General features: G+C 34.0%; 2 protein-coding genes and 1 long non-coding RNA gene across 8 annotated transcripts; 1 reads left to right on the top strand and 2 right to left on the bottom strand.

Moving 5' to 3' along the window:
• The first annotated feature begins 607 nt into the window (after positions 1-607).
• LOC112036093 (uncharacterized) lies at positions 608-7,016 on the top strand. 5 transcript variants are annotated; one of them, XR_010627921.1, is made up of 7 exons: positions 608-944; positions 1,970-4,153; positions 5,414-5,548; positions 5,949-6,127; positions 6,216-6,336; positions 6,422-6,601; positions 6,689-7,016. It is a non-coding gene; the product is annotated as an uncharacterized LOC112036093 (long non-coding RNA). The 5 variants fall into 5 exon arrangements; XR_010627924.1 differs by having other exon boundaries at positions 2,836-4,153; XR_010627922.1 differs by lacking the exon at positions 1,970-4,153.
• Positions 7,017-9,741: 2,725 nt separating this feature from the next.
• On the bottom strand, positions 9,742-14,932 carry LOC112036033 (DAR GTPase 3, chloroplastic). Its single transcript, XM_024068850.2, has 9 exons — positions 14,648-14,932; positions 13,960-14,103; positions 13,723-13,839; positions 13,203-13,346; positions 13,033-13,119; positions 12,361-12,476; positions 11,701-11,882; positions 10,614-10,671; positions 9,742-10,283 (listed from the first exon to the last, which is right to left on the bottom strand). The coding sequence occupies exons 1-9, from the start codon at positions 14,789-14,791 to the stop codon at positions 10,163-10,165; spliced, it is 1,113 nt and encodes a 370-aa protein (XP_023924618.1). The 5' UTR covers positions 14,792-14,932; the 3' UTR covers positions 9,742-10,162.
• Positions 14,933-18,971: 4,039 nt separating this feature from the next.
• Positions 18,972-26,756, bottom strand: LOC112036025 (ARM REPEAT PROTEIN INTERACTING WITH ABF2). 2 transcript variants are annotated; one of them, XR_002885585.2, is made up of 20 exons: positions 26,423-26,756; positions 25,930-26,090; positions 25,060-25,232; positions 24,860-24,980; positions 24,706-24,780; positions 24,515-24,609; positions 24,163-24,238; positions 23,940-24,047; positions 23,693-23,821; positions 23,515-23,583; positions 23,343-23,402; positions 23,067-23,190; positions 22,804-22,943; positions 22,185-22,248; positions 21,969-22,048; positions 21,617-21,681; positions 21,294-21,411; positions 21,091-21,215; positions 20,658-20,828; positions 18,972-19,516 (listed from the first exon to the last, which is right to left on the bottom strand). XR_002885585.2 is itself a non-coding variant. In XM_024068841.2 (19 exons), exons 1-19 carry the CDS (start codon positions 26,667-26,669, stop codon positions 20,732-20,734), a joined length of 2,127 nt encoding a protein of 708 aa, XP_023924609.1. In that variant the 5' UTR covers positions 26,670-26,751; the 3' UTR covers positions 20,381-20,731. The 2 variants fall into 2 exon arrangements, 1 of the variants encoding a protein (XP_023924609.1); XM_024068841.2 differs by lacking the exon at positions 18,972-19,516 and having other exon boundaries at positions 20,381-20,828; positions 26,423-26,751.
• Positions 26,757-27,207: the final 451 nt, after the last annotated feature.

A 27,207-nucleotide genomic window follows, 5' to 3' on the forward strand; every position in this document is an offset into this window, starting at 1 on the left:
AATAAATAAATAAAATAAAATAAAAAAACCGCTCCTCCTCTACCAGCTCCCCCAAAAACGTTACAACACAAAGTGAGCGTTTGGATTGAGATGATTCTTGCGGCACGTTTTCAGTTTCACGTTTTGGACTTTCTTTTTTTTTTTTTTTTTGCCACACTTGTTGACTTTGGGGGACAAAATTGACTATGCGTGTACTGTGCGTGCACTGTTCACGCACTGTTCACTCAATATTTAATATTAAAAGTGGGTCCCACAACACTATTTACACATTTAAAAATTATTTTGCTACAGTGTTTTCAGCAACAATCAGTTTTTATCAACTTTCAGCAACAATAAGTGCTATCCAAACTGACCCAAAATCCGATCTCCACCTCCTTCTTCAAACCCACGGCCAAACCTTCTCTGTCATCCAAAACACACCCCACAGCCAAACCTCTTACCCTTCATCTCCTACAAAACCCGATTCTGTTTCCCTTCTCCGTCGCACCACCGACATCCACCTCCTTACTCAAACCCATAGCCAAACCCGCTCTCCAAACTACCACTCACCACAAATTTAGTGTTCAGTTTCTCGCCAAATGACAACTTACGCCTACAAATTCTTTTTCATTTCTTTTTCATCGCTTAAATGGAAACCATTTTTTTGCAACGGTTTCAATCCAAACCTTCTCTGTCGTCCAAAACACACCCCACGGCCAAAGCCCTTCTCCGTCATCTCCAACAAACCCAATCTCATTCCCCTTAGAAGTCACTCACTCCAATCACAGATACAGCTCAGCCAAACCCCTTCTCTGCGTCCAAAACCCAAACCCATCCAAACCAGCCCACATATAGAGCCAAACCACATATGAAGCCCATTAAAACCGGCCCATCATACCCCTGCTATTTTCAAGTATGTTGGTCGGCAAAGGCAACCAAATTTGATTAGGAAACCATCGGCAAAGGTAACCAAATTTGATTAGGAATCCATAACCCTATATTATATTGTAGTTTTATAATTTTGAATTTGGTTGATTGTCTCTGTGTAGTTTTGAAATATATAATTAATAATTATGTACTCTCTTTATAATTCTGATTTTCTATTCAGTTTTGTCTAATGCAATCTCTTAATTTTGTGAATTGTGGTTTAAAATATGTTTTGAAACCCATATGGGGATTGCTTCTTGGTATGTCTAAGTTTCTTTCTGGATTGAATTGTTGATTCTTTCTTCTTATGTTGGTGGTTCATATGGGTGTTTATATTTTGTTTGGAAATAGTCAGCTAGATGAGTAAAATGTTGTCAAGTCAATGTTTTGATTATTGGTGCTGAAATTGAAAGCGAACCCATATGGGAACTGCCTCTTGGTACGACTAAGTTCTTATTTATTTTTCATTTTCAATTTTGTGTCCAAATCTCTTTTATTCGCTCATTTGAATCTCTCTATTTCTCTTATGGTGCCTATGGATTTAGCGTGTGTGTTAGTACTTAGTACTCATACTGAACTTTGAGATTTGTATTTATGTGTTTTAGGGGGAGTGTGAGAGATGTCCTGTAATAGATTCTTGAGTATAAACCCACATAAATTGAAGTTTCGTATATTTTCTCTATCTCACTTTTTCTTTTCTAGCCAAGAGGTGCTTCTTTGTCAGTTTCATTTCGCTTGAATTGTATGCATGTAGCCCCTAGATACATATAACAGAAATATGATTACATGTTTGAATTTGAATTACATTCACATATAGGATAACTATTATCAGTTGGACTCGATGAAGTGACTTTTTTATTTTGCCCACTGATTTAGCACTGCATTTTTTTACCCCAAGAATAAAGAATTTTTCTGAAGCCGATTCCCCAAAAATCTTAAATGATCACCTATGTAATGACGTTGCCTAATTGAGCATCAATGCACTATTTCTCTTCTATTAATGGTTCTTGAATGTTGGATGAAAATTGGTTTCTTATTGGCTAAAATTCATACAAATTGTTAGACTGCTCGCTAATCAATCGTGCGCTTTAGTCCACCCCCTCAATCTTTGCCTTTTATCAACACCACCACCAAGGTTTGCTACTTCTTCTGATTTTTTATTTTTCTAGCCTAATTATGAATAAAATATATGATAGTTGGCCATCACAAACCCTTCTTGAAGGTTGTCCATATTCAATATCATGAACAATATAACTATATTTAATTTCTATTTTACTGACCAATCAAAAGGAAATAATAATGTCAAGACATATGTGATTCATGTTAGGAACATGTGTCAATATTTATACAGTTGGCTAATATTTTGACAAAACGCACTTTACTTATATTTGGATAGATCTAGGATGTGTTTAATGCTTCAAGAGACCTTGTTTCAAGTTCAAGTGTTAAAGCCATGCAAGTCTATCCAAGAATCAAGTGAGAAAGTACTAAATTTTAAAGCTTGATAGCTGCTCGATACCTTCTCGACACCTGGCTATCTATCGAGCTCTTCAACTAATTCTTATTGCAATCTCGATAGCTGGTCGATTGATCGAGAAAGCTTCTATCCCCTCGACACCTCCTCAACACCTCCTCGATAGCTGTATCTGTCGAAGTTTAAATCTCGACACCTGCTATCTGTCAAGGTTACGAGAATTCATATTTCTGATTTTCGGCCCATATTTTTGTAGGGTTTCTTTTCTCACAATCTTAGACCTATATAAGGTTTATTTTAGAGGCTGTCACATAAGAAAATACAAGGAAAAACATATGCAAAAGGTGATCGATGCCTTATTCTCTCTGAAAGAAGCTACTACGTCTTTACGCCTTAGGGTTTTGTAACCAAGTACTTCTTAATCTTCATTATTGATGAAGTGAAGAACTTTGCAGCTAACAATCTTCTTCTAGTTGGTGATTGAAGTCGCGTACTGGAATCCGCGCAATTGGTTAGTTACGTACTGGGATTAGTGCATCAAAGGGTGGCGTTCATATATTGAAGAGTTCAAAGGTTCTGAAGTGGTAGAAGGTTTCTGCTGTGAGTTCATCTACGAGGATTGTAGAGTCTAGGGACAAAGGTTTTGTACTAGATCTGAAACTTCTCTTTACTATAGTAGATTGCTTTTCAGAAAGGTTTCCCCCCCGGTTTTTTATTGTGAAACTAGTTTGTTTCATTAGTTTTCCTAGGCCATTATATCTTATCTTATTTATTTTTCCGTTGCATGATTTTGACAAGATATTGATGTTTGTTTGTTTTAACAAGTTTTATTCATAATAAATCTAATTAACAACTTAGGTTTAAAACTTGTTAATTCTATCAACCGGGGTCTAAATTTCCCAACAAATAATAATAATAATATTGAAATATACCTTCTCTATTGAAATTGTTTGACTTATAGTTTTAGCTATGTTTCTCTTTGTATCTATAATTGAGTTTAGATGATTTTGAAACTTATGCTGATGGACAAGTATCTCATAAACAATTTTGCACCTTTGGGACATTCAATTGATTTAAACTGTATTAAAGTTGATAATTAGACTAGGTGAGCCAATGATTTAACCAATTATGTCTGCTTAAGTTGTATGTTGTAGACACCGCATTTTGTACCCCTTACAACTCGGGCATCTGTTCCCCAATGATGCCCGAACTCTAAGGCCCAAGGCTAGTTTAAAACCTAATCAGATATCAAATTGACTTGAGGAGTGTTAAAATGAAAAATATAACCTTTTAAATAAGCAAAAATCTATTTTTAGAAATAAAATGATCAAAGTGGCCCTCGGCCCACGTACATGGGCAGCAACCTATGTACGTGGATCAAAGCATGCGTACGCAGGCACACTCCTGCGTACACAGCTAAGGTTTCAGAAACATAAAAGATGCAAGTTTTCTACAATAATGGCTGAAGTTTGGAATGAATTTCACATCGTCTGAGAGCCATTCCAAACCCCATTTTTTCAACTATATAAAGTTTTACATGGTACATTTTCAAAACACACAGAAATTCCACAGGAAAAACACAAGATTCACTAGAAAATAGTGAATCAAAAGGGAGTTTTTCATAAAACACTCTTAAATCAATTTTGTTTGATTGAGACATTTTCTAGCTCTAATCCTTTTATTTTAACGTTGCTAATAACTTTCTTATTGGTTTGTGAATAAAATTGACTGAGGGGAACTGTCAAAATCAAACTTGGAAAGCTTTTGTGTGAGGTATCTAGTATAACCTTTTCTTTTTCCTTTCTTTCATTTTTTTTGTTTTTAAATCTTTCTGTTTGCTTTATTTGTTTGTTATAATATGTTTTAATATGCTTTTCTAGTTTAGTTTTATATGTTTGTATGTTTAAAATGCATGTTAGGTTGTTAGAATTCTAGTTTTGAGGTTCTGCCTTGTTTTTGGTATTTTTAGGGTTTCTGGGCAAGAACCTGTGTATGCATAATTTTGCCTGTGCACGTAGGCTTGACTATATGCACGCAAGCTTGTTCTTGCGTGCACAGGCTGCTGCCCAAAAACTCTAATTTCTTTTTATTTCTTTTGCTTTACTTCTGCTTTCACATGCTTGTTTGTTTAGCCTCTTTCCATGCTCTTGTGCTTCCAATGCCTCTGTTTCACATGTTTGTTTGCTTGTTTGCTATCATATGTTAGAATTAGGGTTTGTTTAATATTTTCCTTGTTTTGATGACATGAACATGCATTCACATGCTCACACATAAATACCATAGGTACTGAGTTGCTGTAAGGTAAGTAAAGGGTAAGTCATGCATTAGAAATGCCCACGCATCTATGATATGGTCTTGATTTGATGATAGATATGAATCTGCTTGTTCAATGTGTGATTTCATGTCTAAGAGTTTAGAATAAATGTGATGATCTACGTTTTTAATGTGATGAATGCCTCGATGCCATGATTAGGTGAATGCTAGGGTTTTATATGTGTGGGTTTGGTTTCTTATACTTTATGGATGGATATTTATGTGTTTTGGGATGAATGATGCCATGTTGTATGCTTAGATGAATGCTAGTGTGTGTGTGAGTTTAGAATACAAGTATTAAACATAATTTTATCGAGGTTAAAACGTAAGACACAATGATGGGAGACCAATCTTAGGGTTGGGCGGTCTTGGGTGCCTAACACCTTCTCAAGAACGTACCTAAACTTCGAACCCAAATCTCTGGTAGTGAGATCAATGGTCTTTCCTCGAGAGATATATATGGTTTCTAGACTATTACAAAAACTAGGTGGTGACACCAACACTCTTCCATTGTGTCCACATGTGTAAAAACAATGAGATTAGCTGCTTATTTTGAAATATATAATTAATAATTATGTACTCCTAAGAATTGGACCTTAACATTCCCTGATTGAGCACAATCCATTGTTTCTCTTCTATTAATGATTCTTAAATGTTGGATGAAAATTGAATTCTTATTGTTAGATTGTTGAATAAATATATTGCTTGAAATTCATACAGAGTTATTGAAGCAAGCCATGGATCTCCATATTGGCTGAAAATTGGATTCTTACTGTTTTCCAAGTAGGAATTTGGCATTTTGTTATCTAGATTTTGGGTTATTTGGTAATAGAACTACAAGACGAGGATAGTCAGGTATTTATAAGTCCTTCCTTTATTCTGTACTGTTTCTTGCATATTTATTAGTAATATGTTTTTAGAAAGAATTTGAAATTGGAATGTGATTGCATATTTAAGTTTGTTGGTTATCACAAACTTGGTTTTATGATAGGTTCAATTGTTTCATCTCAAGATCTTCGTTGTTTTTATTACTTCTATGTACTATTTGTATTTTATCAAAGAATCATATTTTTATGATTTTTTTTATTCTGAAGTTAGTACATGAATGCTATATTTTTCTTCTATTTTTCCCCTTTCTATAACATATAAATGTTAATTTGTAATATATTTTTTTGCTATAAAGTTTTATTTATGAATTAAATTTTCGTGAATGTTTTGCTTTTAGTTTATTCCATGCTTCTGCTTTCTATGCAAGATTGAGACGAAGATTATTTTTTTAACAAGAGAGAAACAAAGGTTGAAGCATGGTGTCTGCTCTAGATAATTCTGGTTGGTACTTTATCTCTTGCAAAGTATGTTGTAAAAAGGTAAATCAAGAGATGAATTTTTTTGGTGCGACAATTGCAACAAAAAGGCATGCTTCCCAATCCCAAGGTACACAAAATAAAAATGTTTACTTTTATATTAAAATGCACAATAACTAATATGATATTAACATTATATATGTCGTTTCTCTTATCAGGTACGAAATTCAATTAAAGGTTGAAGATAGCTCAGGAATGGCCATATTCATTTTATTTGATTCAGAAGCAAAAAAATTACTCAACATATTAGCAAAAGACCTTTTGTACAAATGTTTAAAGGTGAGAATATGGAAGATAAAATTAGTGTTTAATATTTACTAAACTTTACTTGAGTGTACAATTTGAAAAATATTACTTTTGTTAGGTGCCAGAAGAAGCCATCATTCCTGTGCAAATAGAAAATCCAAATGGAAAAGAATTTATTTTCCAAATACAACTAAATGACTATAATCTCAAGTATCGAGGGGAATTCTAAACCATCAAGAGAGTTTTTGAATCTTTTGAAGAAACTAACAAAGTAATTCAGCTTGATAAAATGACAGAAGTACGTATTCTTTAATATAGCAAAATTACAAATATGATATTTAACTTTATATGTTGTTATACATTCCTCAACTTATTCTATTGCTAGGCTTACATCAGTGATGCTTCAAATGAATGTAGCAGCGACTTATCAAGTGAACAATGTGGTGATTCTACAAATTTTCAAAAAGGTTAATGTTCAAAGCAATGCACAACTTACACCAATATATGTACTAAAGGAAAACAAAGGACACATTGAATGACTACTATGAAGCAACAAAGGAAGAAGATGCAAAAAACGCTTAAAGTTGTCTTTCAATTTATTTGAAATATTGATTAAGTAGTTCTTTAAATTTGTGTTTCATACATTTTATGGATAATTGAGGATGTTAAAGATTTAATTCTTCATTTTATTTTAAACTTATGTTTGATTTCTATTTTTCATTACATAAATTAATGTTTCATATCAAGATTAATATTTCATGTCCAGGATAGAAAACTATAAAACTGAAATGATAATCTACAATCAAAGAGGAAAAGAAAAAGAAAAGTTTACATCTTTATACACAATAGCTTCCTCGTGCATTGTACAAATTAGCATCTAGTTATTATTATTATTATTATTACTAGCCACAAACCCGCGCATTACGCGTGATAATTATTTTTATGATGGTTTTATTATTATTATTATTTATTTTTACAATTTAAACTAATCTAATAATGAGTAATATATTTCGTAATTATATTTTTATTTATTATTGGAACAATCATAAATATAATATGGGAACAATCCAAAACACCAAAAAAATGTAAACTAAAAAAAAAACTAATAAAACTTAACAATGATTAATTGAACCCATATTAGGATAAAATTTTGTTTTTGATAATCTATTAAGATTATTTTCTTTGTAAAAATTATAATTTTGGCCACCCAAAACATATTATCAAATAAACAATTATTAGCAAAATCTAAGAATTAAATTTCTATACATGCATTGTTATAAAATAATAATAATTAAAATAAAATTGCAAAAGTTAAAATTTGTTACCTATCCGATTATTTTCGTTTGGCTAACCTTTACATTTCTTTAAATGAATGTCATTATAGAATACTTCTAATACAACTATTAAGATTACTTTGTCCACCACAAAGGATTAGAAAATAAACAAAAATTAGTAAAGTCTCATAGTTTAACATCTAAATTGAGCACTATAAAAAATCATGATATGTAACAAAATAAATACCAAATTATCCAAATCATGCTATGTAATAGAATAATATTATATTTTTATATGCTATATTTAATTCTTTAGAACGCAATAGGATAACATTTAACAATCAAAGGGAATAAAATAAAATAAAAACAATAACAACAATTTAAAAAACAAAACTAAATCGCATTAACCCAAAATAGAGTTTTAAAGAATATAAAGAATTATCAACCTAAAGTAGAGATGCAAGAAAAATAAAAAAATCCACCAAAAAATTTAGAGAGAGAGGGAGAGAGTGAGTACCATTTTTTTTGTGAGGAAAAACTATGCATAGAATAGAAGAGATAATGACAAATTTATAGTAAGAACATGTGAATAAGAAGAGACAAAAATAAAGGAAGATGAAGGGAAAGAGGAAGAATGATATTAATGTAGAGGGTAGTAGGGAGATGAAAACGTAAGGGAGGGAGAAAAATTGAAGAAGTAGTAGGGAGATGAAATGGTAAGGGATAGAGAAAGGTTGGAGAAGTGTAAATATTAAAAAAAATAAATGTTAAAAATAATTATAGGAAAATTGGAAAGGAAAAAAAAAAAAAAACCGTTAAAGCTTGAAAGGCTTCAACAATTTTTTTTTTCTTCCTTTAAACTGAAAAGGCTCACACAAAACCCTGAAGCTAAACTGAAAAGGCTTTGAGTTGAGCTTGATAGTGGAACTAAATAAATAAGAGGTGAGTTAGATTAATTATACATATTTATTATAGGGTGATAGTAGAAGTAAATAAATAAGTAGTGGGTTACATTTATAGGGCTGAAAAATTATAAAAACCATTTTAAAATTGTATGACAAATTATATATATATATATATATATTTTTTTTTTTTTTTAAATGACGTGGCAGCTGATGTGGCGCAACGTGAGAGCAGCAGCATTAAACGTTACGCTTCAGCTTTTAGTAATATATAAATTATTATTATTATTAAGAGAGAGGGAGGATTTGAACCCTAAATGTTTCCATTAAAAACACTAAAAGATACCAACTAGTGAATCTAATTATCAAGACATTCATGAATCTGGATAGTAGTTGGTAACCTGAAATTCAATACAAAAATCACTTTCATAAATGCAGCCCTCCCTAAATTTTGTGCTTTTTGACCTGAGAGAGCAATTTTTTTTCCCTATGAAACACCTCAATAAGCGTTTTCTTAAAGTCAAAAAATATTAATAAAATAACAACAACACTGTTTAGCAATTAGTTTGTTTCTCAACAAAAAAAAAAAAAAAAAAAGTCTTACTAAAAAGACACTTAATGGAATTGATTAGAAAAAAAGGTTCAAACCAACCTTAAACAACTTTAGCGTATTTGTATATAGTTTGTTAATTACTTATTTATTGGAAGTATTGTTGAAAAAACAAAACAAAAGAGCTAGCTTTATTTGGGCTTGCCAAACACACATTTAACTTACAATCTATAAAATTGCTTGTAGTAATGGTTGAGAAAATCTCACGGTATTTTGCAAAATTCTGGGATATTTGTTGCCATAGGAATTCTTTCATCAGCCTGCTATGGCAATGTATTTATGAATGAACAAATGTTTGCCGGTAAACAACCGAACCTTCGATGATATTGACCAAACAAACAAAGAAATTATATAGTCCTCTGGTGGACCATATCACTTATCCATCATTCCAATAAAAGACTCTCATTTGTTTAAAATTGTTGAGTCAGTAATCAGTTTTTGTTTAAAAAAAAAAATTAACTCAGCAATTTTGAACAGGTGAGAGTCTTTTAGTGAAATTGTGGACCACGTCACTTGTCCTCTGGTAGACAAGTGACGTGGTCGACCATGAGGACCTTATAATTTCTCAAACAATAGACCATTTAATCGTAAATAAAAGCCAGTATTTATTTACAAAAAAACTCAGTTCGATTGACAAGAAAAGGAAAGAAAATAGACAACAAAATTGCTTTCCTGAATTTTAGAGATTGAGGTATATACAAAGACCCTATAGGTTTATTTCTACCAACATTAGCTATACATAATTCATACAAAAAGTATGTACTGCCAGAGGCTGTAACATTAAGGCCACTGATTACAAGACAAGCTGAAAAATAGGTAACTAACTATATTGCCTATATTAACTTCTGAAATTCCAATTGCTCTTTCTTTCCTGACTTCTATTGTAATATGATGGAACTTTTTTCTTCCATTTTTCCCTGTACATACCAAGATTTATGTTCTCTTACCTTCATGACATCTCTAAGTTATGTTGCTGATGGCAAGAAGAATGTTCACCTACCCGGCCTTGCCATCATGGCTTTCCCTGAGTTTTCAATAAGGGGCGTGTTAGAAATCATCGTCAGAGGAAATTACTAGGAAGGCCTCTCCAATGCAATCCAACCAAACTTCCCTTTCCTAAAATCACTCAGAATACGGAATGCTGCTTGATGAATATCACCGTTGAACAAGTGAATTGCAAGCTTCTGAACAAATCTGCATTCAAAAGAATTTGTAGGAATAATTTTAATTTGAAATTTTGTTGGAATCTAAGGGTGATTATACATCCTGAAACAAGGTTCTCAAATATCTAAACTAGTACAGGATAGATGTTTATCTACTGTACGCCAACCAAAGCTCATATTTCATTTTTGGCATACTTGGTAGTCCTTCGTGGGCTGTCTGTATAAGCATATCATTTGCAAAGTCCTTATTCCCAACCCCAATTTTCCCCCACCTCACTCCTCAAAGTATTTTTAAGGGAAAAATGAACACACACACATTGCAAGTCCAAGTGAGAACAGAAATCACCAAGCTGAGACATACATTTTACCGCATTGACCATCCACATCAATCTTGTAGCGGCTCTGAAGAGCTTTGATACCTGTAATAAGCAGAAAACTGAGAATTACAACAGGCTATTTGCAATGAGAAAAATAAATCTTGAATTGGATTCATCATGTTACTACAAGAATTGAATAAACATCAATTGAAGTTTGAGCATAAGCTGTAACATCTAGAGGAATATGCAAAATGGAGATTTAGACCAAGCTATTACTAAGAATGATGCAATTTCTTGTTATGTCTCTCCGGTCTTCACTTACCAATGACTACAAGATCTCAAGTCATGGATCAAGGACACTACTTGTCAATCATCTTGATATCAAGCCCCTAAACTTGGACACTATATGAAAGCAGCATCAGGCAATGGAATTATATATATATATATATATATATCCCCCCCCCCCACCCCAAAAAGCCCAACAAAAAAAAAAAAAGGAAGAGAAAACAGCATACGGGTTAATAGGAGCACATTCTTACACAGTTTTAAAAGCTTTGTATCCATTTAGCATGTGATTACTAAAGCAACTTGACAGCATTTTGCACCAATTATCCGTTTACTCTCTCTCCATCTTCCTACAGGTCTCGAAATTTCATACAGTGAACAAATTGATCCAGTACAAAAGACAGGATCACAAGTCAAAACTACTGAAGTAATCAAATCCCAAGAGCCCCACACCCCAACCCTGCCCCAACCATGATTTAGATCTTCCTTCTTAGATTAATACACAATTCACCACTCAATAACTCAAAAGAATTAGTGATTTGAGAAGTCTCTAGACTTATAACACTGAGTCCACTTTGCTCATCTGCAATATTGTTCCCTTTGAGCCAGGATAACACCAGAGCCAAACTTGAACTTTTAGAAATTATATTTCCTAAAAAGCTTAGATTGTTTCTTTACATCCCAACGAAAGGCAGAACAAGGAATTGAATAGTATCCACTAGTTAAGCAATGTTTTGCTGATTGCAACTTATTTACATGTGCAACCAGAAACCTAACCTTATTCAACAAGTATTCTTAACAATCAAGAGAGAGCAGATTCAGTCAATGGATAGACACAATGCTTACCAACTGATGGAATCCTCGTCAATATCTGTACAAGAATTGCAGCAACATCAGCAACATCATAGGATCTCTCTCCAATGTCATCACATATAGCAAGCTTTATAGCTGCTCTCTGATCACTAATCCGCATTGGAATTATTCCAGGAGAATCTAGTAACTCAAGGTCACTCCCAAAACGAACCCACCTTTTGATATGAACACAAAAGATAAGTTATAAATGAAAGGACATAGTGAAAGAGCAAGAGCCAGAATTTCTGCTGCACATTGATGTCATGGATGACAAACAGAACATACTCTTTTTAAACATTTTTAGAGAGTGCAGTATTTCCAGAAGTCTTCAGTTTTGAAATTTTGACTATTTAGGTTAATTGGCTTCAAGCTTTGGTGATTTTCAGAATTTCAAGTCTCCATTATATTACCAGGCCAATCTAAACTCTTAAGATTCTCTCTCTTATTTTCTTTCTTTCTTTCTCCTTTTTTGGGGGTGGGGAGGATTGTTTGACATCCTTGGCATTTTAATGTTTCACCAAATTCCAAGCTTATCCTTTATTTCAATACATTTGAATCTCTTGATCCTTCTAGGAGTGCAATCAATGCAAGAATTATGACTTTAAACCTAGCACTGAAAGCTTCTATAAAAATTAAAAAGATGAAAATATATACTTCAATACTCTTGTAACACCCGGTCTAGGAGCTGCTGGACACATTCGCCGCTTCAGCAAACGGTTGATTAAAGAAGATTTTCCAACATTTGGATATCCAACTATACCAGCTCGAACCTGTTCAATGATAATGTAATTCTTGTTCAAACTTAAGAATCACTTTTTTGAGCATAATATGTGAAAAGTTATCAATTTTATGAAGAAAAGGACAATTCAATTTGCATTAATACTCATTTGTTTCTTATCCAAAGATTAGAGAGAGAAAGAGAGATAGATTAGCAAGAAAAAAGAATATCTTAGAAAAATAACCATCTGCAACCATCTTGAAAGTTCTCTTCAAAGTACATACATGAACTAACAACTTTCTAAAAACTTCAAATACTAATTAAAAATTGTTCAAAAGTTTAATTTCAGCAACTTCTAAAGATTATCTCAAGGACTAATTGGAAAATAATATTCTGCTCCAAAAATCAACTAAGTTTGGTTGCTCTTATGGAGAATAAACTGTCTAGTAAGTAGGCAGATAAAAATTAATCTATGCAAAAATGCACTTCAAATTTTTCAACAGGACAAGACAAATGTATGGCAATAAAGTCGCAGGTAAGTAAGAGACTGAAAAGTAAGTAAATAAACAAGGTTTCACATTGGTTTTCACTTGATGTGAGGAACCCACCGGACGTGAAAGTAGCCCTTTAGCTCTTCGTTTGACATTTACATCTGCCGCTAATACCTTCGCTAACCGCCCTAGCTTCATAGTGCCCTGTACTTGTCACATAAGAATAATTATACTCTGTTTGATGTCCAGACTAAGGAAATTTGAAAGAGGATCCTTCGTTTAGGTACCATTCCAAGTTGCCCATTGGAAAAGACAACCTTCGTTCCCTGCCTTGCAAAATAAGTCGCCCAAGCATTCCGGTCTGCCGTGGATATCATGTCTTCTCTATTCAAAACCAAAATTCTTTTCTTATTGCCAAGCCATGAATCCATCTGCTCAAGAACAAGTAATAGGCAGGATGAGACCTATGATTTTTGTTTCAACTCTTCCATCCAAAGATAGTTATTCCATTGCAGCTAGGAAGCATAAAACTTTTAACAGTTCTAGGTAACAATAAACATTAATGCACGAATTAAAGAACTAATCAACCTCCTTTAAATTATGCATACACATATCTTGTTCCAACCAGGCAACATTTAGAAAAAAGAAAAGTCTTAGATCTCAAGTACAAAGAGGAAAGAGAAGACATTATGAACAACTACAACTACAACAATTTTCAGATGAAGTAGTACACATTATACATATATAACATGTTATAAATGGTTCACATTACATTAAAGCAGCAAAAATCCATTACAAAACTCTAACCTGAGGATGACTTGTGGACATGGGAATTCTTGCATCCCTTATCTCTATCACGACATCCATTAACTTCAGCTGCTCTTTAAGCTCCTTTTCTGTTTTTGCAATATGACCAGGATACCACTGTCCAGTTGCCAGCACCCAATAAGCATATTGAACTAGAAAGCATCAATCCCAATTATTGGAATCTAATCCAAAACCACCTTGAATATTCAATTGGGATAGACCTCCCCTTATTCATACCTGAACCGGACGCAGTGCCTTTGTCCAGTAATAAAGATCGGCATCAAGATCAACCCAATCGCTCTCAATTTGGGAGCCATCTAATGTGCTATTGGGATTGCCATTCCCATTCTCATACCAACTGGGAGTTTTCCCACCAACAATCTGTAATATTTTCATCCACAATTATGTTAACCCATTCAATCTACATGTAGAGGATATACAGGTAGTGCCAGACTAAAAAATCTCAGCCTACAATTCATAGTATTCTATATCAAGAATTCAACATGTCCTTCCTCAAAAAAAAAAAAGAATTCAACATGTATTTACTTAAGCTCCATATAAAAATATTTAAATGGGAAAAAAAATCAAGATGCAGCAGCAAATTCAAACCCACCACCCATTTGCAGAAAGCAACTCAATTCTAACAAAAACTAAACAAAACCCACACAAAAATCAAAACTTTGATAGGTTGCTGTGAAAACGCAATGAAAAAAAAAATCATTTTTTACAATATCAGCTAAAAGGAAATTGTGAATACCGAACACCCTCCACTCAAATATTTGTAATTCCCGTACCCCAAACCCCACATAAAAGAAAAGACTAAAGTTCTATTTTCCTACATATTCTTCAGTTTTCTAAGCAATTAAACAAGAACAGCAATGAAAATTGTTTTCATATAACAAGAAGGGTTTGGTAATTGACATGCCTGGATGGTGGGTGGTGGGGATGAGAGAGAAGCTGTGGCAGAGAGAGTCGTTGAAGATAACTTGGGTTTGGTTCTTGGGCATTGAAGAAAGTTTCCTAGGAGTTGAGAGTTTGGCAGCCATAGACCTGAGAGCTGAACTGCCATTAGCTACTGCAGTGATAGTAACACTAGTCTGTGTAAGTTTTTTGCCCCCCCACAAATGAATGAATGATACCCAATTGACGTTTATCCGCAATGGTTTTAAAAATAAAAACAATTGGACTTTTTTCTTTTTCTTTTTCTTTTTCTGGCATGGATACACTACACTCACGACTCGTACGCTTGGAAGGGATATATGGGTTATGTTAATTATCAGGGAAATTACAGTAAACCTAATATTGGTTTGAGTCGTGTTCACTTTATCTACTCGTAGTTTAAAATTTAATATTTTAGCCACTTGTGATTAATTTCATTTGGTTTCTGTTATCAGGAGCGGCTCAACATAATTTGGGGTCTAAGGCGAAAAATTTATGTAGTCTTTTAAGTTAATTTGATACATTAAATATATAATTTGATGAATAATGCCCATGAAACTAATGTTAATTTCATATAGAGACTTGAATATCATAATTGAACCATAAATATTAATAAAAAATAAAAATAAAAATATATTACAATTACAAAAATTAAAGTCTCAAATTGTTAGGAGAGATTAATTTATAATTAATGATTTAACACATTTGCAACATTTTTTTTTTGAAACATTTTAGGATTTCAATTAGATTAGGGTTCTATTGGTCTTGTATATTGAAAAAACACTATAAAATGTTCACAATATTATGTGACATTGACTTTGATTGATTAAATTCATCAATTTAACTAATGAATGTTTAAGTCGCTTTTTTGTGATTAGTAATATGATAATTTGTAAACTAATAGTAAAATTTATAGTATTTTTAACATTACTAATAAAAAAAGTGCATAATTTTATAAAAATATATATAATTTCATAAAAATTTGGGCCTTCAACCATGAGATGTGGAGCCTTTTTTTCTAAGGTGATTTTTTTATTTTGGGTGAGGCCTTAGGCTTAGGCCTAACTTGCCTAGGCCTTGAGCCAGCCCTATCTGTTACTTACCTTGGTTAAAAAGAATAAGTCTTTTTGCTTATATTTTATATCACTCTTCTCTAAAAACATAAAAAAAAAAAAAAAAAATCAAAAGGGAGATTTTGAAAAGAAACTAAATAAATATAATTGGTATCAATTTTCATATGCTTCATCCTATCATCTCTCTCTCTCTCTCTCTCTCTCTCTCTCTCAAACTCAGATCTATGATTTCTCTTTCTCATCTCTTCTCTCTCTCTATGGCATTGAGGAGACTAATTGAGCATCACAGTGAAAACCCAACTAACCCAGCCTTATGGAGGCCAATTAGATGAAATCCCAGCAACACGCAAAGTTAAGGAGGCCGATCGAACTGCACCATTTCGTGGATTTCATTTTTTTTTTTTTTTTAGCTTTTGGGTTTTGGGTTTGATTTGATTTTGGCTTGCATTAGTTGATCTGATTTTGGTGGTGTTGTGGCTTTTGGCTTGTGGCTTGCTGCGGTGGTGGATTGTGGGCAGATTAGTGGTAGTGGCGGGTTCTGATGGTGGTTGCATTGGCTGTAGATAAACGAGAGAGAGAGAGGGACAACAAAGAGAGGATGAGATTTGTTGTGTGGTGTAAAAATCTAATAAAGAATTTGGGGATTTTGAATGCGATAAGTAATTGAAGTTGGGATTAGGTTGTCTTGTTTGATTTTTGATTTCGTGTTTATAATGTCTAGGAAAGAACAATGGGCGGAAAATGTGGAAAGTTTCAAATCTGAACTCAAAGATTAACAAGATTAACTCTACTGGAAAAAGCCAAAAGCCAAAATTGATGAACCAATGAAAGGAGATGGATTTCGTTCAATACCAGCAGCTATGTGGTTCAACATCCTGTCCAATTATGTTTTGAATTTATGTGTCATTTTCTCCTGCAAATGAATTGTAACTTCAAGTGTTTTTAAAAACATTCGTGTCTTTGTTTCTTTCATTTTTTTAAGCATTCTTTCCCAATTTTTTTTTTTCTGCAACATCTCCAAACAGTAAATTCAACTTCCAGCCCAAGCTCTTTCAAACAACTTAATTGGTAATTGTTTGGAATTTTATAAGTAATGTTCATTTATGTTTTTTGAAAAAATTCAAACCCTAACCTTTCGATTCGTGTTACATTATGTTTTGGTAGTAAAAATTATTTTTTAACGAAAAAGCCAAAGGTGAGTGTTGATGCCCATTTTTGTAAATTTGTACCCAAATGCCCATGAGGAAGAAAGCCTAATAAGTTGTAAGACGCAAAGGCCCATAAGAAAGAAAGCTCAACGAGAAACAAGGCCCAAAGGCCCACCAAAAAGACCGAAGAGCAAAGAAAGAAGTGTAAGTGAAAGCAAATCTACAGCAAAACACAAATCTGCTGCAGAATACAAATCTGTCGCAGAATATAGCTTTACCGCATAATATAGTTCTCTGGCAGAATGGCTTCAGCAGATGAAGACACAAGTCCCTATTCTTCGGCAGAAGACTTTACTGCCACAGAATACAGTTCTTCAGTAGAATATAGATCTACCGCAGAATACAGTTCTCTGGCAAAATGGCTTCGACAGATGAAGATAAATTGGGCCCAATACCCTTTTGATCCAATCAACATTATTTGGCTCACAAAGGCCCAAATCCTTTTGTATAAAAAAGACAGGCCTAAAAACTGATATGAAAAAGAACGATGAAAAGAAACGAGCAGCAGGAAGTGTCAGCAGCAGGAAACGCGTGAAGGAAAGAAAAGCCAAGTTAAAGAAAATGACAAACACAGCAAAAAACGTGTGAAGAAATAAGACAGAAACATGCAGCAAGACGAAACAGAACTAATCTGCTATGGCAGGAACGGTGTGGGAACAAAAGAAAACAAAAACAAAAAGACCGAAGCCCCACCAACTTGTACCCAGCCAATACAAGGGAGGTGGGCCCATGGTCAAAGGGATTCAAAGGGCGTGGTTTAATGGTGGGAGGAAAAGGGGGTCTATATTTGGTTTCTTGCCATAACTTCTTTTGGAAATATATCCTGCTAGGATGGTATCTTACCCAAAAGAAGTAATAAATAGTCGGGACCATCTAATGCATGTCATAGAGCTAGATAGTGAGGTAGCCCAATCCTTATCTTTGAACCTAGATGTAGAGGTATACAGCAAGAACAAACAAAAGAGAATTTTGTCGTGAAATGAGTAGCGTTGCAACAAACATATACTGAGCAATGGCAGGAGCAACCAATGGGTGAGTGGGTAACCTTGAAAGGATGCCCACAATAAACCAAAAACAGTTGGTAAAGCCCTAGGGGTAAAAAGGAGAAATACCATTGAATCAGTTTGCTATAAAAGAAAAGTAACCACGGCAAAAAAAAGGGGATGGAGGTAAAGGAAAAAATAGGGGAAAGAGTGAAGAACAGGAGAAGAAGAAAAATACCCAAGAGAGGGGAAAAGCACCTAAGGAAGGAAACCCATAACAGGAAAGTAGTAAATACCCAGAAAAAGAGAAAAGACTCAAGTGAGAAAAACAACCCACGGCAAGATAGTAGTTAGAAACTAAGAGTAAAAAAAAAAAAGAACACGAAGAAAGAAAAAGAAGAAAGAAAACATGGCAAGAATAGGGGCATGCATCAATTGACTATCTTTTCTCTCCTTCTTAGCAGACCCACTCTTTGAAGTCTCCAAAAGTAATAGCTAGTAGCCATTTAGGCCTATTCTCCAAAATGAACAACTTTTATGGCAAGAGCCTATGATAAGGTTATTCAAGTTGGAGTTTGGGTTCCTTCTTGGTTTACTTATTCTATGGGCAGATTTAATACTTAATTTTGATTACAAATATATTTGATTTCTCTCATTATAACTTATATCTGCCGTATTTAGTAATCCTGCTGTAGCACATTTTTTATCACGTCTGCCGCATCAGTTGTCCTGCTGAGGTACCTTTACTTGTTGTACTAGTTATTCTGTTGTAGTACATTTTTATTATATTTACCGTGTTAATTATTATACAAGCTAAACCTTTCATGCCAAAGTTTTCTTCTTTATTTGTTATTACGTGTTTTACTGTTGACACAAACTAATCATTATCCTGCCATAAGTATATATATATATATATATCTTTATTTACAAACATGTGTACATATTTGAGAATATACTAACCCATTTAAACTAACATTTGTTTGATGAATATTTTCTTTGGGTTTTAAATATGTTTATGTGCAGGGAGTGGAAAAGTATTCCTACAATAAAAATGAAGAGTAGTCATTCACACAGCAAAAGGCTTTAAAGCACAGCAGACAGCTCTATTGTACAGCAAAAGGCTTTACGGCAGGAAACTTTACTACACAATAGAAAGTTTTATTGCACAGCAAACAGTTTCACTACATAGCAGAAAGTTTTGCTGCACAGCAAACGGTTTTACTACATGGCAGAAAGTTTTGCTACACAGCAAAAAAGTCAATCTTGCGACAAAAACTGGAGAAAAGTTCCTTTTGCAACAAAAACGACATTCTTGCTGCAGAAACTGGAGAAAAGTTTCTTCTACGGCAGAAACTGGTAGCGACAGAAACAGAAAAGTCAATCTTGCAGCAAAAACTGAAGAAAAGCCTACTGCGACAGAAACAAAGGATAAGCCCACTTTGCAGCTTCTTCCCTTGGACTTGGACTCAACGTTTGCGCACAAGCTAGACCAAATTGAGTTGCAATTGAACCAGTCTTAACTCTCTTACGCAGAATACTTGGGCCTACTACCGCGAGAGGCAACCCAGCCCAATGCACAACGAAAAAGCCCCTACAGTAAGTAACAGAGAACAAACGAAACTAAACATAATTGAGCAAAATGTTAAGTTTTAAACCACAAATAAGTAAAATGAAAATAAGTCAAACCACAAGTGAGTTTTCTGTAATTTCCTCAAATTTTTATTTTAGTTTTTAAACGGTATTTTTGCAGAACAAAATGAAAGGTTACCAAATGCCTGAAGGCATTGGTTTAGAAAATGTTTTTTAAAATTTTTTTAATGAAAAGAGAGGTAATTTCCTTTTGGTGCAACTTTTTATATTTCTCATAAAAATAGTATTAAAAATTTCTTAAAATTAAAAATTAATAAATGTTCTAAAAATACCCGTTATCATGACTAAAAACAATAAAGATAAGAATGAATCAAAATTTGCTATAACAATATTTTGTAAAAATATTATAAAATAGTTTGTAATGATAACATCACTCAAAATAAATAAAAGACTCCACAATAAATAACAATGTCCTGTGTATGAGTTTAAGACCACACATTCAAGAGTTTGGCCCTTTTAACTATATACCGTATTGTAACTCTTTCAAAAATCCTCTTCCCTCTCTGCCATGTTTGTGTGACCGTGTGAGTTAAAATAACAATGTTTCTACAGATGTACATCTACTTCATGCCCAAAACCAAAAGAAAACTAAAACGCAGCAATATGCCTTTTTGTGTAAAACAAAAATCCACGAAGGTTTTCCATGGGCTGATCCGGGCTTTTTGGGTTTGGGCTGAGATGGATAAATTTGGAATGAACAAAACTAAATAGTAAATACAAAAACAAACTTGAACCATTATTAACTAATCAACCCTGCTTTTCATAAGATGAAACATGATCAATTCAACAGCTAAAATGATCAGAATTGAGTGAAATTTATCAGGACATATTATGAGAAAAAACATGGCAAATTCTAGTTCTACAAAAAGAAAAGACAGCCTGTGCCTACAATTTTACAATACTAATGTTTATCTCTTGCTCTTCAGTTACTGCCTACCATGCTCTCCCATGAATCTAATGGAGTATAAGCCTAACAATGTGGCATACAAGAAAGTGACTACTTCAAGATGAGTGGCTTCCAGAAAAATGACAATACATGAGATATTACACAACAAAAAATTTACTCCTGCTTGCTCAATTACCAAAGATATTTCTGTACATCCTTTGTCTTCCACCTTGATTGTTAGTCAAAAGATTAAAACTTGAGCCAAACCATCTATAATTGCTGCAAGTCAGCTTGAATAGGCTTTGTAAGTATATTAGTGAAGAATTTGCGTATCTCTGGTACAATGCACTTGATCAGGTGAGAGTACCTGCATATTTGCATCAAAAGATTTTAAACATTTTAATAATTTAATTTGAAATATGCAGACTTATATAGGTAAACCTAGTCATTTAACTCCAGTCAAAAACTCAAAATTCTACTTATTTTGAGAAACAAATTTTAACCTCATAAACATTCATTTCCCTTGTCCAAACCCAAAGATAAAAATATAAACCAAGCAGCCTGACTTCATAATAGAAACACTACTCAAAAGTATAGAGACATAGAAAATTCAGCCAAATATAGCATACCATGGTTTGGCACTCAATTTGTCAAACTGCTCCAAAATAAACAGTATGCATGCTTTCCTTAGTGACATAGCATTAAAGGCTTCTGATAACTCGTACATTAGGGAAACATTTTCCACACAAATATCCTTCAAAAGATCATAAGAAGCCATTAGATGAACTGGTAATACAGAAATGAAAAGTCAGTTATTGAACTAATAACCAACCTGAGCAATAGCATACTCGCAGAGATGCTTAAGACCATCCAAAAGGTACTGGTCAGCAGCTCTGAGGAGATCCTGTGCAATATCCAGACTGACTTCTACTGATCCTGTGTATATGAATCTAAAAGCACAAGAAAGATTAGTAAATATTAGCACATGGTAGGGTCCATTTACTTCCATTCGCATCAATGTGGAGGTAACTATTGCAACAAGAGGGAACAAGCCAAGCAATAACAGGGTAACATTGCAGCCTTTACTGTAAATGGTAATAATTACAGGAAACAAGTAGAATATAAAAACAGGTAAAATAGAACCCAAACTCGCACCTCATCATCAACTCAAACACGTCCCATCTAATATTTGGAATCTCTATGTCCTTAGCATCCCTCTCCTGCAAGACATAGTTTTAAGATTTTATTACACAATAAATAACCCCAGGGCCATTTAATCGTTTCTGCTACAGAAAAGACAACTTTGACTATATTTGATAGGCAAAAATGTAAGACACAAATCAGATGGGCCAGCTTGACATACTAATTGATGAGCTAGCTTATCAGCATTAAGCTTTTGTCATTGTTTCTAATGAAAATTTGAACTCATAAGTTCTTTAAAGAGGTAATGATATCATCAAATTATAATGGACACAAACAGAGAGCTTTAATTTAAACCAGTACTCACTCTGTAACCACCATCAAACATTGCACGGAAAGCATCCGAAGAAGCAAGCAGACAAATTCTGTGAGCATAGAACCGTTTACCTGATAAAAGAAAGGAATATACACAAGTATAGCATGTTATGCTAATTGAAATTCATAACTCACCAGCTGGCATAAACAGAAGCAAATCATTGCTCTCAATAAACTAGTAGAAACATGTGCAAGAAAATTTTCCAACCTTCAACTAAGAAGGTGACATCAGAAAGCGTAGGATTGTTCACATATTGCTCACCCAAATACACCTGCAACAAGAAATTATAAAGACAAGAACCAAAAATAAAAAATTAAATGTAGTTATTCTGAATGTTAGTGAAGAAAACCATTTTCACTCAAACACCAGAAATCATAACTTTCAATACAGTTTTAAAGAGGAACCATTATTCAAATAGTGTTGGATTTTTAAGAAAAACAAATGATATTCATATTAAGGATAGATCCACCCAACACAACCTTCCCTTTCTTTCTTTCTTTCTTTTTTTTGTTGTTAAGGGAGGGGGGACTGGGGGAGAGAGAAAGTGGTGGAAGTGGGGTGTAGTAAATTGCATTAAGTCAGAAAAGAGGAATCTAACCTCTTATTCAAACCTCAAATACTTGGGAGATGTTCATGTCCTACTTTAAATAAGCAGGCAGTATGCTAGAAGTCACCCAATGATTATATATTCACAACTATCAAAATTAATGAGGTCGTTCAAGCACATGAAGAGCCCTACTTTGTCACGCCCCTAAGTCCTAACAGATTCAAACTAAAAATGATGCAATAATAGGCATGTTAACCAATAAGTCATCAATGAAATAACCTGTTGATTCGGTGATGGAGGAGCAGCATCCACAGGAGAGAGTGAAGTTGCCTTGGTAGCCAACTTGTACAGGGCCCCTGAACTATCTTGTTTCTGCTTCAGGCTTGTAGACTGTAAAAGCTCAAGCATCAACTCTAAACCTGCAGAAAAATGTATGTGCGGCAAGAAGTTAGCACTTGAAAATCCCATAAAAATAAGACCAGTGAAGTAAACCTGAATGCCAAAAATAACACAATGCTTGAAAATATGTGAAACATTATTACCATTGTTATCAATAAAAATAGCTTTTCGATCATCAGGTGCACAAAGATGAGCAAGAGCCAAGGCAACCTGAATTTGAACTGCCTTTTCTGAAACCCGCATCAGATATAGCAAATGGTTTAGTACCTATAAAGAGAAAGCATGATAGGAATTGGTACACAGGTCACACAAAATATGTTCATACAAATAATACTATTATCGAGTAAGACCTTAACTAGATAAACATAATGGCTAAAATGATTCAAGCCAAAAAGACAGTGTTATAAAAGAGAACTCACACGTCCATGAATCTTCTCCTCTAATCTTTTGAATGTCTTTGCCACACAATCTTTAGTTGGCTGCAAGCATCAAATATCAATTATAAGACAGGAACAAGACAATCAAAAGGATATGAGAGAGAGAAAATAGTTGCTACAAATTAAATTTAGATTTCTTTAAAAGAAAGCATACTTGAACAGTAAATTCTCCTTCTTGAAGTTTCTGAACACCGCCAACCTTGATAAGATCTACAACATTATCCTTCAGAAGAAGCTTAAAATTAGTTATAGTATTTACCAGCATCAGATGATTGACAAGAGACAGATTGTTCAAGAAAATTTAAATTAAACAATAAACCAATAAGCTCCACCTCATTATCTGCAAGACCATATATAGCAAATGCAGAATTATGCTGCAAAGCTCCATTTCTTGAGTCAATAAGTTTGAGCAGAGGCACTATACCTCCACTATGAGCAATGCCAGCTTGGTTGTGCTTGTCCTAAAATCAAAATTATTTTATCAGGCCAGGGAAATATACATCCCTTGCATAATATGCAACCAAGTATCAAAAAATAATAATATTGATAATTGCACAAGTGAAAAGGAAAGACGCTAACCTGTGCCAACCTCCCTAGTGCAAAAGCTGACATCTCTCTAAGCTGTGCATCTGGGGACTTAAGCATCTCAATTAAAGGCTGGACAGCACCCCTCTGAACAATGTGCACCTGCATGAACATCCGTATAACAGTTAATAACCAAATAATAGAATATAACTCCAGAAGAGGATTCAGAATATGGAAGCAGTAGATTCTAAACAAAGGTGCAAAATTTTTAATCCACCTTAGTATCAGAATCGGCCCCAGCAAATTGACCGAGTAACAGGGCCGCTTCTCTTTGGCTCTCCGGACAAGAGGAACTGTCATTAAAATGACAAACTTAATGTGACATTTTGTTTTAATGACTAAATAAACTGACCCAGTAATAACATCATAAAGTGTGCATCAGCAAATAGGTTTTTTATTGTTTTGTTCTCTTAGAAAATAGGAAAGATTCAACAAGCAAATATCATGTAGTTACTACAAACAAGTTATAGCTCTAAAAATTAACAAAACTACCTGAAATCAGCTAATCCCCTAAGCAAAAGCAAATTTGACTAGATCAAAAGAAGGCAACATTCAGAGATTAGTATTACCTAAGCAATCTGATGACAGGTTGTAAAGCTCCAGCAAGGAGAACTTCTTTTTTAATTTTTGGGGATGAGTGGACCAGATTACCTATTACACCAACCTGAAAAATTTCGGAAAAGTCAAAGATTGCTCAAAATATGGTAGCAAATCCCAAAGATACACAGAATGAAATAGGATATTATGGATAGGTGCCAACCGCTTCATAATGTATAGTGGCATCTTCAGACCAGAGCATTAGTATAAGGGTTGGTAGAGCATTACATTCTACAATCTGCAAATTTGCAATTCATATCAATAGCAGTACTAAGAGAAGGATAAAAAGTAATGTGTAGCAGAGAAAAATCGTCTACCTGAGTTTTGTTTTCATCATTTTTAAAAGCAAGGGTACGCAGGGCCCCTGCAGCTGCTCTTTGTACCTTTGCATCAGTGGAGTCGAGCAGTTCAACAAGAGGAGGAATGCCACCTTCAAACCTGACATGTACAGTCAACTATATCACAAAGACAATAGAAGAAAAAGGAGATTCAATAGCAAGCAAGGAAACAAGAATACCTGACAAAGGTTTTAATAACACTATTCTCATGAGCAAGGTTAGTTATTGCATCAGCAGCTCTCCTAATAACACCATTGACCGCTCGGAGGTTACAACCATTCTTGTTTCTCTTTAACAAATCCACAAGATGGGGTACAGCTCCAGCATCAACAATGAGCTGTTGATGCTCTGGCTGTTTGAGGCAAATAAAGACAGAATACAAATGACTTAAATATTACCATGAGCTAAAACATGAGCAGTGAATTTAAACCAAAACAATGTCCATAAAGAGGCAGAAATATATATGTTGAAACTACGGCCGTGTTTAATTATGATGCGCAACTAACCCAACCAACAAAAGGAAAATATTCCCCGGTTAATTCCACGTACATTAACATACTGATGATAATTCTCCACTTGCACACAGGTTTCCTCTTTATAAGTACAAACATACCATTAAATGCTAAATTACCAAATAAGGCATATAAGATGCGACAGACTATTTAATAATTTGGCATGTTGCCAGCCCAGGTAAACATATAAAGTAACTAGTCTTATCAGCAGAACCATTGTCATACAATTGCCAATCTCTTACATAAATAAACAGTGTGATTCCTTGAATTTTCCCTAGCAATTAGCTATCAGGACACAGTTACAACATCTAATATTAGAAAACTCACAGATAGATCAACACAACCTAATTTACAGTTGATAAGAATCACAATTCCAAAACAGTTCCACAACAAACAGACAAAAATCACAAAATAAGACAATCACCACAACAAAAGATTAATATCAAAAAAATTAATGTCACAAGACAAGAACATATTCAAATTATTATTCACCCAAAAAGCATAAACTAAAAGAATAAGGCAATAAACTCTAATTACTTTGACAGCAAGAAGTCCAAGTGCAAAAGCGCTCCCTTTCTCCACCTCATGCTCATACGGCCACGGATCACTGTCACCCTCTCTTACATCTGCTGGCAACTGGAGATGCTTCACTAAAGCCGGAACAGCACCAGACTCCACTATTATATCCACAATATCCTCTGCACACACACAAATAAACCACCAAAAACCCTTGAGTCCCAAAAAAACCTCAACAACAACCATAAATCCAATATATCACATAACCAAACTTATCAGTTATCAACAAGAACAAACCAAAATCATTAATCTTCGTAAATTATTCAGTTATTACACACAAATGTACTACCAAAGAAATCATCAATAGTTTCTCCCCTCCCCCCCCCCCCAAAAAAAAAAAAACATCAATAAATCCAATTTCTGGCTAATCTAGCCATAACACACACGAACACAGCGTTACGCATACACATACTTATAAAAACTCTACATCAATCTGATGCGACGAAAACGGTACCGTTTTTGGCGAGTTCGGCGATGGAAGCGGCGGCGCTCTTGGCAGCAGCGCGGTCGGCTTCGGAGGAAGAGAGAGCGGAGTTGAGAACACTGATCTGAGCGAGAATATCAGGGACTAGATCACGGTCAGAGGCATCGCGTGGCTCGGAAGCGAAAACCTTGCGATCGTCTTCGCTTCGGTCTTCGAATTCCGGCTCGAGCTTTCGCTTCAAGCTTCGCTTCGCGGTGGTGACTTTGCTCAGAACCATGGTGGAGAGAGAGAGAGAGGGTAGTTTGGAAGAAATGGGAAATGTGGTGGTTATTTGGGAGAGAGAGAGAAATGTGAGTGTGAGGGTTTTTATAGTGGGAAACCAATTCTAGTTTTGGTGATAAATAAGAGCGCCCGCGCTATCGTACGCTCCCGCGCTTGGGAATTTTATGAATTCCTTGTTTCCGCGTTCTCTGAATTTTTTTAAGTTCAACTTTTTTTCTTTTTCTTTTTCTTTTCTTTTTTTGCAACAATACCATAATACTTATTTTATATTACCCTAAAAATAAATAAATAAACCTAAATTATATCTATATTTTGGAAATATATATATGTATATATAGTTTATGTTCTATTAAATATGTAAATTATGGTTTTCAAAAAAAAAAAAAAAAGTAATTTATGAGTTTCAAATACTAATTTGTGCGGATTATGAATTCAACTTCAAATCTTTTTTTTTTTTTTTTGTTGCAACAATATCATTTTTTGAATTCTTAAAATATAAAAAATAAAATAAAAAACATTTCTATCTCTAAATT

This window comes from Quercus suber, unplaced genomic scaffold (assembly GCF_002906115.3).
Source record: "Quercus suber isolate HL8 unplaced genomic scaffold, Cork oak 2.0 scaffold_35, whole genome shotgun sequence".
NCBI lineage: Eukaryota > Viridiplantae > Streptophyta > Magnoliopsida > Fagales > Fagaceae > Quercus > Quercus suber.

Coding starts and splice junctions, on each gene's coding strand:
- LOC112036033 (XM_024068850.2), bottom strand. CDS start 14,791: ATGGCAGTTCAGCTCTCAGGTCTATGGCTGCCAAACTCTCAACTCCTA. Junction 14,104..14,647: donor CCCCACCACCCACCATCCAG/GCATGTCAATTA, acceptor AAAATATTACAG/ATTGTTGGTGGGAAAACTCC. Junction 13,840..13,959: donor AGGCACTGCGTCCGGTTCAG/GTATGAATAAGG, acceptor GCAACTGGACAG/TGGTATCCTGGTCATATTGC.
- LOC112036025 (XM_024068841.2), bottom strand. CDS start 26,669: ATGGTTCTGAGCAAAGTCACCACCGCGAAGCGAAGCTTGAAGCGAAAG. Junction 23,584..23,692: donor ATGGTCTTGCAGATAATGAG/GTGGAGCTTATT, acceptor CTTCTTCTGAAG/GATAATGTTGTAGATCTTAT. Junction 21,412..21,616: donor GTGTTTGAGTTGATGATGAG/GTGCGAGTTTGG, acceptor TTGTGCTTTTAG/ATTCATATACACAGGATCAG.